General features: G+C 40.1%; 1 protein-coding gene across 5 annotated transcripts in view; it reads right to left on the bottom strand.

Annotated features, from left to right (window-relative positions):
- Positions 1-14,891, bottom strand: part of ARFGEF3 (ARFGEF family member 3) — a 93,818-nt gene that overhangs the window by 25,591 nt on the left and 53,336 nt on the right. For all 5 annotated transcript variants that reach the window (XM_050972538.1, XM_009092799.4, XM_050972541.1 and 2 more), the window contains 12 exons: positions 13,747-13,854; positions 13,287-13,502; positions 12,925-13,035; positions 11,378-11,528; positions 10,619-10,933; positions 8,869-9,002; positions 7,358-7,503; positions 6,707-6,886; positions 6,187-6,331; positions 4,968-5,090; positions 2,997-3,100; positions 1,470-1,614 (listed from right to left, as the gene is read on the bottom strand). In XM_050972538.1, the coding sequence (XP_050828495.1) occupies positions 1,470-1,614; positions 2,997-3,100; positions 4,968-5,090; positions 6,187-6,331; positions 6,707-6,886; positions 7,358-7,503; positions 8,869-9,002; positions 10,619-10,933; positions 11,378-11,528; positions 12,925-13,035; positions 13,287-13,502; positions 13,747-13,854 (1,878 nt within the window). The remainder of the gene's footprint in view (positions 1-1,469; positions 1,615-2,996; positions 3,101-4,967; positions 5,091-6,186; positions 6,332-6,706; positions 6,887-7,357; positions 7,504-8,868; positions 9,003-10,618; positions 10,934-11,377; positions 11,529-12,924; positions 13,036-13,286; positions 13,503-13,746; positions 13,855-14,891) is intronic.

Raw genomic sequence — 14,891 nt, 5'->3', positions numbered from 1 at the left:
TTGATTTTGTCTGTTCTAATGCTTGTTTAGAATCTGAGGATGCTACGATGAGTGCCAACCTTGCTTTAATTAACAAAAACAAATTGCATGGTTTTAAGAGATTCTTATTGCATGACTTGGTTAGATGCAGAAGAATCTGTATATTAGCAAAAGAATTTACTAACTTTGCAGAGAAACAGGGGAATGAATCAAGGGGTTAAGTTGGAAATGTAGCTAGTAAGATCAAGGCCATATATTTTGATTAAGGGCTTAACAAGAAGATTAGGAAAAGAGTAAATATATACCAGATGGGGATAATTGAAGCAAAGACAATGTATTTGACTTAGCTGTATTCTTAGAAATGACAGGGAACATATGAAGTATTGTAAAAGGGTAGGAACTACAAATACACCTGGCTTCTAACAATGATTGGGTCCAAGAGAGGGAGTCTGGACCATGCCCAAGAGGTCAAGAAGTCCTGGCAACCAGATTAAAGGCGAAGAGTTTGCCATGAGGAAAACCTCTTACTTCATCTTCAGAAGCCCACTGACCCATTTCAAAGCCCACTGACCCAATTAAAGAAGATGACTGCGCAGCCGTAATGAACATTCAGCTCATTGTAATACCAAGCGGGGGCAGGTGATGCATATGTATGGATGTCTGGGTGTCTTTATGAATATGTAGAGCTTTTGTAGATATATGGAGAAGCTACAGTTTTGGAAATTCACAAATCTTTGGAGGACTACCTCCCAGTGTGCCCAGTGTGCTGAATAAACATGCCACTTTTCAACTTTAATTAGCTGAAGAGTCTTCTGTCTGTGCATCAGCTGTACTGCTGTGAACCCAAAAGCCATAAGGCTGCATTCTTCTACTGCTTGGCTCTGTACATCCTAGTTCATCCAACAGCCGATCAGTCTACATGCAAATAATCAGGAGACAAGTGCTGCTTATTTTTTCTGGAGGTCATAGTGCTTTTTATGGACTTCAGAAATTCACTGTTTATTTCAACAGACCACAGGGCCTAAGTTTGGAAAGATTTAAACAATTATTCTTTATCTTTGTAGACTGTAACTCAATACCGGTATTTTTTTTTCTGTTAAAGGCAGGCCTGCCAATACCAACTCTAAAAGATTTTCACTCCTTTACTTCAGCTGTGGTCTAGAAAGTAGTTTTATGCTAGCTCTCAGAAATACACAATTGTATTACAAATTTCAGGATAATCAAAATAATTGTTAATCAAAATATTGTTATCTTGCCCTAAGAGAGGGGTTGTATTTTTCTTATATTTGAATTGTATCTTTTACATAAAGAAGGTGACAGGACCGGAACTTCCAAGCTCCGTGCGCACACATGGATGTGTGTGGACAACTAGGAAACAATAAACTATGAAGTTTTCCCTCCTTCTTGCTTTCAGCAATTGGCAAAATTTGCAGCAACACACAGAAGAAACAACTGATTAGTTCTGAATTTACTACTTTCAATGCACTTACCAGTGTCATCATCAAAGTCAGAAAGGATGCACTCAATCCCATCCTCACTGCTGGCTGACTGTTCCTGTGCTCTTCGGGGCAAGTTAACCAGCCGGCCACTGAGGAAGATGGGTTTCAAGGGCATCTTATAGATTTTGGCTAACAACTTGGAAGGGTGGAGAAGAGGGGAGAAAGAAAAAAAGAGGATATAAATATCCATGGGAAAGTTTGTAAAAGCAATCACATAAAACACAGGTTTGTAAAAAAAAAAAGGTATGCAAACACAATTAGAGGCCAGAAGTCTTCAGTTCACTGAAGTAAAGTAAAAAGTTGGGGGTAAAGAGAGGGAGAGCAGCAATTTAAATAACACATTTCTGAGATGGAAGTATGCTCTCTTCTCATTTGTGAAGGGCAAAGGTTACAATTCCCTGATTGTATCTATGGCCTACAAAGCTCTGTTAGCTGTACTACTGCAGGAATGCTACCAGCATTTAATCAGGTCTTTCTAAGTAAATAATGTACTTGCAATATACAGACAAGATTTTTTTTAGTCATTCCTGTTCTACTTTTACTGTCAAGTTAAAAGGTATAACAAGATATAAATGGCTGTTTCTTTTAAGGAGGAGAAAATATTTCCCCCTCACTGTGAACTGGAGTTTCTAAGGATGAGGAATAGCAATGTGGTACAAATAGTGTATAGACAGAACATACATTAGATATAAACAGAGATATTTACTAATTTTTTTAGATTAACAAGATAGCAAGTTGAGTTTGGTATGTCTGCTGTTTATTATTCTGAGTTGCCTTATTCTTCCCTTCTTTTCTCAGTCTGCATACTGAATCCACCCATTATCTCTGAATTTAGATATTAAGTACTTTCAGCAATGACAGTACCCTTTGCTGTGCTTTTGTATTGTACTCAGAAAAACATGGCCTGGGTCCAACAAAAAGACCTGCAGGTGCTACAGAAATACAAAAAACATTATAAAATCAGACAAAAATTGTCCAGGTAACTGTGGATAATAATATATGCTGTATACAAGAAGATTAGAGGAAATAAGCCAGCATTCTAATTATTAGAGATTTGACCTGAGCTTCAGATATGTCTGCATGGTACAAATAAGCTGCTTCTGCATTCCAGAGGGTGCAACCTATTGTATTTAAAATAAAAGAATTCTCAACTTCTTGTTTTGTTTTTGGTTTTTTTTTTTTGTCTTTCATTCACAACACTATTTATGGTAACTGTTTAAATGAGAATGAATTTAGCTTTGAATTATGTTACTACTATGTTTTGAACATGCACGTTTCCTCACTTGCTCCCTGGCTCTGAGTGTTTTTACCTCCTCAGTTTTCCCACTGCTAACTGGCCTGGAAGGTTTGATATTCCCTCAGATTACCAGTGTCCATTTGGCAGTGCAGGGTATTACCATCAGGGTCACCACAGACTCTGCTGGGTTCATGCAAAGCATCCAACAACTGATGCAAAGCCTGCAGGTTAGAATTATTCTCCAGGCCAGGTCAGTGCCTGTGTAAGATTGTTCATCATACCTGAGAACATCTCCTGAGGTAATCAAGCGCAGGAAGGCACAAGTCTGTAGATGCAGATCCTGATCCTGGCACACAGTCACCCATCTCCTTACAATCTACTTCCCCTGGGGACAGGAAAGGCAGCATTGGGAAGGACAGAAGAAAAGCAATAAATAGAGCATTAATTTTCTTTTCTCATTCAGTTACACCCTAATATTTGAACAGAATCCAGAAAGCATCCTTTGTTTGATCTTCTTAGATGACACCCAGGTGACCCCCACACAAACAATAAAGTAATACTGGTCATAGTTTGTACACAAATTTTTATACTAATAAATGCTTTAATAAACATATGCCTATTTAATATCTCTTTAGTAGAGTCTTTGGAAGTTCTAATAATCATATATTGTATTATCTGTCATACTGACTCCATTCCACTTTCTTCCATGGGTATAGGAATTAATTACTCATATTCAGCATTGTTCAATTACTGTAGTATTTTTTTCTATTCATTTGCACCCCACTGCCCTGGAAAATTCTTCTACCACAAATTCTTCCTATTAGTTTATTTACTGCTTAAATCCATCATTTATGTTTTGTATCCTACACTTCCTTCTGCTGTCTAATGCAGGCATCAAGGTCTCACAGTATGACTGTATGACACATATCCTTCAACTGTATGACACATATCCTCAGGTTCTAGTGCCTCTATTGCTGGTATTCCTAACTTCCATCAGCTGACTGCTCCTCTCAGGCCTGCTTCACTAACAGAATTCAATAAGCAGAGCAGTTCCAAGGCATCCTGCTGCAGAGCTCCTCTCTGGGTAACTCCATTCACTCCATCATTTTCTCTGTCTGCCAGTCTACTTGTCTCATCTCAGCTAAAGTCCTGTCCACCATGGACTATTTGGCTCAAAACAATTTTTCCAGTTTAGCCAAATACTTTCAATCAAATACAATCAGCATTGTATTTGCTGATGTTTCTCATAGTCCTATTACCTTTAATATAAAAAAAACCCTTGCTTTTTGATATGTGACCACAATGGGTCAAAATTATCTTATGAAAGCAAGAAACGTAAAGAAATATAAGACAGGCTTTTAAGCTCTCCAGAAAAAACATGAGTTCCCTCTATTGGTACTGGACATGTAAGTTTATTTCTCTTTCGTAGTAATAACTACAATTACAATTACATCACAAGGTGAATTCTTCCCCCATTTAAATCAATGGTGAAATAGGAAATAGGTCAATTAGACAAGAGTAACATTAAAGAGTAGATTTTCTGCAGCTAGGTGGTTCATTTAAATCAAAGCAGTTGCTCACAGACCTAGATTGTTAGTCAAATTGGTTTATTTCCAACAATCTCTGTGAATTAATATTCATATAGAAACCAAAAGCTCCATTTTATCACTACTTAGAAGTTCTATAATTTGCATCCACAAAAAAACCCCAACATTGTCATAGTTCAGTGAAAAGTGTTGAATTCTAATGATCAAGGCAAGCCATGGATCACCACCATGGGGGCAGAACGACCCAGCAGCATTTGCCTTTGTTCTGAAGGCTGGTGAAGCATGACAATTACTCTGCAGGGTCACCCTGACATGCTATGCCTAGTCTCTGCTGCCCACAGTGTAAAACATGCCCTGCTGTTGCAAACAATCCATGCTGTTTCTGCACAATGCCAGGCCATTTCTGAAATATTCTAGTTTTTTTTGTTTTATTATTTACATGAATATAAGCAAATCCTGGTGTAAACTAAGATCAAATTAAGAAGCAAACACTTAATAGTGAGATGCACCTTTGCTGCTATAAAAACTTGAAGAACTGATAGTATTTAAAATGTTACAGAAATAATCCCTTGGTCTTGATTTATTTTTTTAAAGCATTCTGGACTCAACATCTTCAGTGCCCCTCTCTTTCCTACTATGCTATGTATTACATAATTGAATTATTCTCTTCTACGGGATATTATGACTTAATAGGAAAATATTTACCCAGTCCTTTGACAAACTTCATAAGGCACATAATATAACTGGTGGCAGCGTTGGCAAAGACCTGGATGTTGTCTGTGTTCAGAAATGCTTCAAAGACATCAAACACCGGAGCCTGGCATTTCCCTGTGGAGATAACAAGATGAGAACTCTTCCTCACACCCCCTTAAAAATAATTTTCCAACCATTTTTCAACAATTTAACTGAATCTGTAAAATCCTTTCTATTCTGGGCAGAGACAGAAATAATCTTAAAAGTAAAACCTCTTGCTCCTGGGGCAACTCGTGTAGCCTTTTATAGGAAGTGACCGACTCTGCCCTTTGCCCAGTCTGTGACAAATACCAGTTTATGCCTGCTCAAATGGTAGGAGCAGGTTTGAGCTCCTGAACTCAGGATCTAATACTTCCGAGGTATTATATATATACACACTTCTTTGGTGGAGGTTCCTGTTTAGTTTCTGGTTTAGTTTTTGATAACTGCCAAGATTACATCAATCATTCAGACTACAGAGTAACAAAATAGCCTTGATTTTCCAAAGCAGATTATCATCTTCAAAAGCTGTGTACACCAGCATTCAGCCATCAACCATAACAGATATCAATGACAAAGTTGAGGAGGAAAACCACATCCCTACATGTGACTTGTCACATTTAAACATACCTTCTAATGGGGCAAAAGAACAGAAAAAATGGATTTTCCCATACAAGCAAACATCTCCGGGAAGGATGTACATTCTTACAGAAATGTGGTCTGTAATAGCACTAGGAATCTGAAAGCCTTGTGATCAAATGCCTGGACAAGCACTTGCCCAGATTATCACATTAAGTTAGAATAGGTATAAGAGCAATAGGTTTCATACAATAGGGAAGACAGTTCACAAGAGACATGCTGCTTGGATACAGTCCTTTTTCCAGTAGGACAGTGACAAATGCTCAGCCAAGCTCAGTACCCTTGCACTACTGTCTTGCTCAGAATTATTCAAGTAGGTTTGATGCCTTTCTTTCCCATTCAAATAATTTGTTAGAATGTGTAGAGGACAAAAGGTCAGAACAATATGTCTGCTTTCCTTCCTACCCCAACTATTACATCAGATACTTTGGTACAGTTCTGGAGTGAGTGCTGTAGTGCCACTGTTCAGTTTGGGCATTTAAATATATTGAGTTAGTTACTCTGTCCCCCAGGGAATCAAAAGCATATTTGAAATAGTGCAGGAAGTTCTTACCCATAGAGTATTCTCCTACGAGGTACTCTTTGACCTCTGACTTGCTGCTGCTATGCACTGTTTCCAGGGCACTGAACAGGGGTCTCCATCCCGACTGGATCTGGGTAGAACACATTTCCACCAACTCTCCTATAGAGGTGATCACCTGCAGCCAGTGTAGGAGGGGTTAAAAAAAAGAACCAAAAAGCAGAACTGATATATGCAGATGGATCTCCAGAAAAAATGAGAATGTCTTTAAACACATTCCTAGACCTCACTATGACAATCTAGATTATTCTTTAAATTTTTTTAGATAGTAGAAAATCTTTATTTAATTGCTTTAAAGCCATGTCTACTGTCTCTGTGTTCTGCCACAATGCTGGATTAGGTCGGCAGAGCACTCCCAGTTCCTTGAAGATGATTAAGGGGCAACATTCAAAGGGAATCTGGGAAACACTCTCAGGTGGACCAAGTGCACTCTGGAAACCATTCTTATGGGCATGGAGACCAGATACAGACACACTGATCAGAGCTAACTTGCCTGGTCTTGGACATCCTCATCACACAGCTCCAGCTGCATGATGCGCTCAAAGGGGCGGAAAAGTGCCTCGTTGAAGTGAAAGTGAGAAGGCTCGTTCCAGTCCATCAGCACTTCTGTGAGGATGTCATGGATGAAGGAGACAGCCTTCTGAGACACGTGTCTCTCCTTGTGACAGGCAGCCTGCAGGGAAAGGAGAAGGATTAGACTGTGTCCAAGCAAAAAAATTACTTTTAGTCAGACACTTTCAAGGGAGGTAAGCACTACATGTTACTGAACCTTCAAAACAGCCTCAATCACTACTGTAAAGAAAACCTAAATACTTTTATAGGAAGAATTGCAAGGATGCAGACCTTGACTGTAATATGAGCAGATGGGGGAGTCACTTAGAGCCCCTTGGGGTGGTTTCAGTTTTTTCTCCAGGCACAATTTGCATCATATTGCAGAAGTCCAACACCCTGTCCCTGTCCATTTCAGTCACTTAAGCACACTCTTTGGTGGCAGTATGGCAATATATGACACTGTATCCAACACAGAGCAGATCTGACAATGTTGAAGGTTGTTATACATTTTAAGAGCTATCAAGCCTTCCCCCTCTCTTTCTCAGCTGTGTTGTTTCGTGCACACATTCCCATTTTTGTCCCCCACTCCTACCTCTACAAGATGAGGAGCCACCAGGCTCCAGCAGCGCATGAGGTGGAGCAACGGGCGGGATTTGCTCCTTACAATTCTGAGCATGGCATCACCAAGTCGGAATAAGTGAAGAGCACTTCTCCTGTCCTGTGTAGATTTTACTTCACCTACAAGAAAGTATAAGAATAAATGGTAGCTAAGCATCAGCTGCTCCTCCACTCCTAAATGTCTGAACAAGAATTAGAAATTATTGATTAAGTGACTGATTATTGACAAGCTTTTATGGGGGGGAGAAAAAGGGAAAAAAACCCCAAAGCCAATGTAAAACACAGTCTGTGCCTGTGTAGGTAAAAGAACACGAGATGGACCCAAGTTTAAAGGTTACTCAACATACTTTAAGCGATCACTTTTTTTCCAAACATATGAAAGACAGAGGCTTGGAAAAGTCAGGCAAGGAGTTAAATAACTGATATTAAGACCCAAAGTGGTAGTTATGAAAGGTTTTGGTGACATCTACAGGAAAGATTATAAACTGCAAATTATTTGGCTTGGGTATTTAATTTTGTATTTCTGATTAAGCACAGGATATAAAGAACAGAATGTAAGAAAATGCTTTTCTATTCCCCAGCCACTAACACTTGTTATTTCCTGTTGAAAGGGACTCATCTTCCATCGCTCTCACAACATTTGAAAAGACACTTCATCCTCTCATTTCAAATACACTGGTGCTTTTATCTCTAACAAAAGATGTAATCAGGGGACACAGCACTTTAAAAATAAAAAAATAGCACTTAATTCCTCTACCTTAATTTTAATTTCAGTATTAAAATGACAGTTAACTGACCACTACATAACATGAAAAGATGAAATCTATTTATTAAAACTAGAGTAATGAATGCTGAGGTTTGGAGACAAGCAAGACCAAAAAACCAGTGACTTGAAGTGTCCTACTGAGAAAACGACAAGTAGCACTTCAGGAAGAGAGGAAACCAATTAAATGGGAGACTCAGAAAAAAACAGTGCCTGCCACAGGACAAAACAAAACCTGTATGATTTATGTAACTTCTGATTGATGTGAGGTACATGCTCTACTCTGTTGGGGAAAATCAAGCAGGACAAATCCCACTGCTTTAACATTCTTCATTTGTGTACTCTGTTCTCTACCACCCATTTCCTGGACATTTTTGAGGTTATCCTACTGTCAAGTACCAAACTTAAATCTGCTGTCTTAAGTCTAGATTGACCCAAGTTTCCATACAGGCCTGGGTTCAAAAATAGAGCTGTGATTATATATTGGCACAAAATTAACACCCCCCAAAGTCCCCCCAAAATTAACACCCCCCCATTCCAATCAAATGAATGTCCTGTGATGTGTTTCAAAGCAGGTGTGGATGTGGTCCCTGTCCAAATAAAGTGTTCAATCTTTTCTGAAGAGAAAAAAATTGTTCCCACAATTGTAATAGGAAAGATTAGTCCTGTAAGCAGTACAATTGTATATAAAACACTCTGTACAGGATCTTCAGGTGATTTACCTGGCATTGCTAGTGAGTAATCAACTGTATCTGTGACTGAATGGAAAAGCTGGGCCTGAGAAGCCTTCTTGAGCTGGTAAAGGAAGCCTGCCAATGCCGTCAAGTTTAACTTGTCAGCAGCATCTTCAAAAAGCCTGTGGGTAAAGAACAGAATCTAACTGAAAAATTCATGAGATGCAGACTTAAATGTGTATGTAAGAGGAAAACTCCTGTCTGTTTGTGGCTTCTATACACTGGCTTTCATGACACATTGGTTTTTGAGGGCTTTTTCATTTATACAGTGCTGCAGCAAGACTTTGATCTAGAAGCTTTATTAATTGGAGAGTGGAAAGCAGGTTGCTATGGGATCAACCAGAACCCTTTAAAGATTCAACTACAGTGCTAAAACAGAAAGTCACTTTCTCAAGTTACTTTAATGCTATAAGCCAATAATGAACCAGTAATCAAACACCAGTTGAAACATGCCCAGTCCTCACAACACATATCATCATAGCTTCACTGACTTTAGGCTTACACCAGTTTGCTCCATCTGAAGTTACCAACCCTATCCTGAAAAATAAATTAATTCAAGTCTTAAACCCAAGGTTACTATACCTGAATTGCTAGTTTGGAATATTTTGCTGATTTTGGCTGGGGTAGAGTTAATTTTTTCAACAGTGGCTAGTATGGGGGTATGTTTTGGCTAACAGTGAAAAATACAAACAAGAGTTGTTATTTTCTGCTGCAATAGGTTCCTAATATTTAACAGTTAAAATCTGTACACATAAAACAGTAAGTGTGGTTACACTAGAGGGAAGCTCCACAGAGATTACAGTGACATTTCATATGGTGCAGCCAGAAATTGACAAAAATATGATTTTCTGCCATTACTTTTCATTAAAAACTTTCTATAGCCTTAGGAAACAAGGGATTAAATCCTAATAAACATGTGCACTTAAGTAAAAGGGCAGAAATTAAGCCAGCACCATTAAAATCACAGTATTGCTGCTCTCTAATCCTCAGAACCAAGCTGCATTGTAAGCTTCCTAAATGAAAGGTATTTTCTTGCCCAGAGTCAAATTTCTACAAGCAGTTTACGCAGTACTTTTGGCTCTGAATTTACACATAACACCTTCCTATGGGCAGAGATCAAGCTGAAAAATGTCAGTTGGATCAAAAAGGTAATTGCAAGGATGCAAACCCTGCAAACCCAGGAATTTTTCAACTGTAGCCTGGGCTGCTTACAAAATAGCAGAAATAACATCAGTAGGCAGACCACGATGAAAGGACATTTAAGACAGCCATTCTGTGACCATACTTGGCTCCCTTGCTCGTCTGGACACCCTGGAGAAGCCTGACAAATTGTCCATGCAGCCCAGGCAGAAGCAGCTGCTTTCTGACTGACACTGGTCTTGTCAATCAGACCTTTCCTGTCAGGACAAGACACCCCTTTACTTTGCTTAACTGAATACAACATATCAATTTACATGCAAGAAATAAATCCACCACTCTTGGATGCATTTGACTTGCTTGGCAAATTCACTGCTGGGCACAGACACACTCAGCTCAGTACTTGCAGGTACTGCAGAGATGAAAAAACCCCAGGCCTCTTAGAAACTGCTGGTTGTGACAAACACTCAGCTCTCTTGTGAAATTCAACTGAAGCAAGTGGCTGAAACAAACAAAGATTAGGCCCACTGCAGCACAAAAAGGGCCACTTTGGTAGTGCTTTGGGAACAAGGATTCTGGTTGCTGACAGCAGAGCTTTTACCTGTCAGCCTGCGTGGAGAGCGTGAGAACAGCCTTGGCAGCACTGGTGCCACACAGCAGACTGCCTCCACGGAAGTCAAAAGCTCTGCCCTTACTGCTGTCCTTGATGAGATCCTGGATAGAAACAGGCTGAATGACAGGGTGGCTGCTCAGGGTGGTCTCTTGCTCGGGGGTCAGTGCCTGAGGAGCCTCCCCAGGCTCAGAGTCTGCGTGCTGCCCTCCGGGTGCTTGCTGGGACTGGGTGATGGTAAGGGAGGGCTGGGCAGCACCATCACTGAAGTGGGTGTGCTCCAGCGTGCTGATGTACTCACACACCCTGGGAACACACAGGAGAAGCAAAACATTAATAAACACCCCAAAACAACTCCTCCCTGCACTAATCACAGGACATTTTCCTCAACCATACACAGATGCTTTCTAACACTAACTACACAGAGATAACCTTTCTTCTTATACAGAGATAACCTTTCTTTGGCCTCCCATGTGCCTAGACAGCAAATAGTTTGGTGGAGGTGCCTGAAAAGCCCATTTAGCTTCCTGGGTCTGACACAGTCTTCTGGTGTTGAAGCTTCTAAGCTATTTGTCCCTGTGCAGTGGTGGAAAACAGCACCATCTTTTCTTTTAGAGCTACTGACACTGTTAATTCCCTCTGACACTGTTTATACAGAACATTCAGAGACTGCAAAGCCCTTTTTCTCAGTCCCTTACTTTCAGGCAACATGGCCTGAATTCTGGCTATTTTGGGAAAGCTGGTGAGTACCTGAATACATGAGGCCAACAGTCCTGATTATGGCTTCCCATCTCCAGACCCACATTAAGGACTGCATCCATACACAGAACATGAGCAGTGTGCAGGCAGACTCCCTGCACTTTCCCCATCTGCTCCAGCTTCTGCTCCACTTTCTGTTTCACTGTAGTATAAAAAAAATTAAATAAAATTAGCCTCTTCATTTTTAAACAAACACTGGTTTGTATACAGGGTGATGGCAAAGGATTACAGTCTGAAATCTATAGAAGAAGATGAATTTTAGGAAAAAAAACAAAACAAAAAAACCAATCAAATCAGAGAAACCCATTTCTTCCTAATAAACCTAAGGTAGCTTTAAAACTAAAATCCTTTTTGACTGATCCTATATATGTGAAAAAAAGTATGAAAAAGTGAAAATCAATGCTAGATTTACACCCTCCACCCCCAAATTCACATCCTGTTGCCCACAGAACAGTTGCAGATTGACAGTGATATTTCTCTTCAGAGATAGCTGACTGGATATTTATTTTTACCAAAATCTCCTTTGCTATGAAAAAAAAAAATTGCATTTGTGGATTTCATATGTATTTCCATACAAAAAAACCAAAAATCACCAAAAAGTTCTTGCCAAAGTAAAACTAATCTTTATCTGAGCTACAACCATTTGGATTTATTTATTTTTTCTGAGAATCCCTGAAAAGCTTCATTTTCATGCTGCACTGGAATGAAAACAAGTTTTGAAGCTTTGCAAGCTTTCACAGAACAGTGTTTGCCTCTGGCCACTGCTGCTGCCTCCTCTTTGATTCAGCACAGTCTGGCCAACTCACTTCAGCCATGTCCAGCAGAGCAGTCAAAAGCTTGTTTAAGCTCAGGCTTTTTCAGTTTTGTTTTCTCTACCAAGACACCAAATTTAAGTACCAAGCAGGGTCTTTTGTGCAACACTGTATTTTGTTATAGGATTCTTGCCATTAGAAGTTTGACATAAACAGAGAAATTTCGTGGACTTCTTCAAATAGTCACTGGAGACAACCACTGGGCTGGAAATAGTGGTATAGAGATGCAGAACATTTTATATGCTAAAAAGGCACAATTTTTTATTCCATTTTAATCTAACATGATTCAGAAACAGTTTTAAATATCTGAAGATGATGACAAAAAATAGGATATATAAACAACACATATTCCTCCACTCTTGGGAGAGTGATGCAAACTAAGCTTACATTACCATCCAACACACAAAAATCCCCAAATAAGCTGTTTCTCTGATGCTCTCTGGTTGTACTAGCATCACAAGGCTTAAAAAGCACATGTTGAAAAATGCTGCTGGCTTATGCATTGTTCTACTGATTTAAGTTCCATATAGAATATGGTTAGCGGGACATAATGTTAAAAACTTAAGACAGCAGGCATGTGCTGAAGACACACATCCCATGTGCCTACAAGCAAGTGGTGTACAGCAGAACAACAGAGGGAAATGCCACTTTGTGTGGCAAAGTGCTTTCCAGTTGCAGCTTCACAGACAATGTAAGATGAGGCAGGTAATTTAATCATGCAATTACCTTGAGCTATAGCATCGCTGGGTTCTTGGATTTCTTTTTCCTCTTTCTCTTCTTGGACACAGGAGGCCGCAGACATTTGGGCAAGAGCAGATGCACAGTTAGCAGCAACTCCTGTAAAACAACAACACAACACAATTACAATCAACATTTCCTCCCCAGTCCCATACAACCTCAACAAGAGGTAGGGTCAAGAAAAGTTGGCTGATATGTTCATGCTGTAGGGCACTCTAGGTGTATTGCCACCATTCACGTTCCTATGTAAAAGCAGAGCAGGATGCTGCATTTCCTTCTCCCAAATTCCTTCAAGGAACGTTACCACCCTATTCTATGAGTCTGCCATGACATCCCCCATGCAGCCTTACCTAGAGCACAGCTCAGCCGGGCTGCCCTCCTTAGTCCATCCAGGCTCACACAGATGGAATCCTTCTCCTTCTGGTTCTGCTCTTTGGCTCCTTCTGCTCCCAAGATGAAGGCCAGCCCCTTGGAGCTGCCTGCCATGCGGCCGGTCAGAGGGGTGGACAAAGTGTCAATCAAGTTCTTCCAACAGCCAATTAAAATGTATCGGGCAAAAGCAATTCCTAGAGTGGAAAAAACATTAATACTATTACTACAAGAAAATGGCACAACAGAATCTTGATCATTAGTGGTAAAAAGCCAAGACACATTTGTCCTCTGCACACTGAACTGCCAATTCACATGTATGATGTACTGATATACTTTCTTTTTAAATTGTTTCTCTACACTATTTATCTGCATATGCTTTTGGTACATAACAACCCAGTGCTGGATAACACACTTGTACTTATATTACAGTCCTAGTACCTGCAACAACAGAATCATCTGTCTTCCGGTTCTGGGAAAGAGGAGATTGAGCTGAAGCAGATGCCATCAATTGGCCACCAATTGCACTGCTGCCCAAGCCGTCGATGTCTGCCAGAACATTAAAAACATCAGATTACTATTTGACACACAGATGGCACAAGGAAAGCATCAGTCTTACTGGCTCTGTGTTCAACTAAGTACTAGCATTTCTGACTTCTCAGGTGTGCTTTTTTTGTTAATCTTTTTGGCAGCCTTCTGAAGCCTTGGTATAAACATGAGCTGTTGCACCTTGGGCTTTGCCCAATATAACCAATGTTTTGTTGAACAGGGGAGATCTCGGGGCTTTAGCTGGTCAGAGTGACCCCGAGATGCGTTAGAAAGTCTCTTTTCCCAGCCCGACGGTCAAAGAAGGAGTCAGAACTCTTCAGTTCTCGTTCTCAAGGTTGTTTATTGTATCTTATCTATAAAATTCTTACTCCTGTCCTGCCAAGGTCAGCTCAGCAGGACAGCCAGAGGCACTCTGCCTCCCTCGGAGCGGTGTTATCTTTTTATACTAAAAATGATGTGTACAATATTTACAATTACTTTCCAATACCTATCACCTATGTTAGACAGTGAGCTTCTACTCTAAACCAATCTAAAAGTGCCAACATCACAGCAGAAGATGGAGGCCAAGAGGAAGGAGAAAGGCTGGTCACACCCAGATTCCTCAATCTTGCCCCCTGAACCCCCATTCTAAAAACCCCAAATAATCTATTTTTTCACCCCATGACAAATAAATTATTATTCTACTTAGACTTTCATAGCTTGCAGATCCTCATATAAGGTTGGTATTTTTTTCCATGGGTCATAATCAAAGTCACAGGTGTCTAGGGCTCTGTGCCAGGGTCTCTGAGCCCCCTGGCAGCGGTCCTGGAAATCCAGGACAGCCAGAGGGATGTACTTAATTCAGACAGGGAGACATCCCACTCTCAAAAGCTGCTCTCCCCTCTCTTCAAGTACACAATGAACAGAACTTCCAGTAGAGATTTCAAGGTATTACAGTTCAGAACTCACCACACACTTAAATCTCTGCATTTCTGTAATATTTCAAATCTTGCTTAATCCTGTATTTAGATGTTTTCAGACCTCAGTCCGAGTCCTCA

The sequence above is a fragment of the Serinus canaria genome, chromosome 3 (genome assembly GCF_022539315.1).
Source record: "Serinus canaria isolate serCan28SL12 chromosome 3, serCan2020, whole genome shotgun sequence".
NCBI classification, from domain to species: Eukaryota; Metazoa; Chordata; class Aves; order Passeriformes; family Fringillidae; genus Serinus; species Serinus canaria.
Note: the sequence above shows the minus strand (reverse complement) of the source record. Positions and strands in the feature narration are given on the sequence as shown.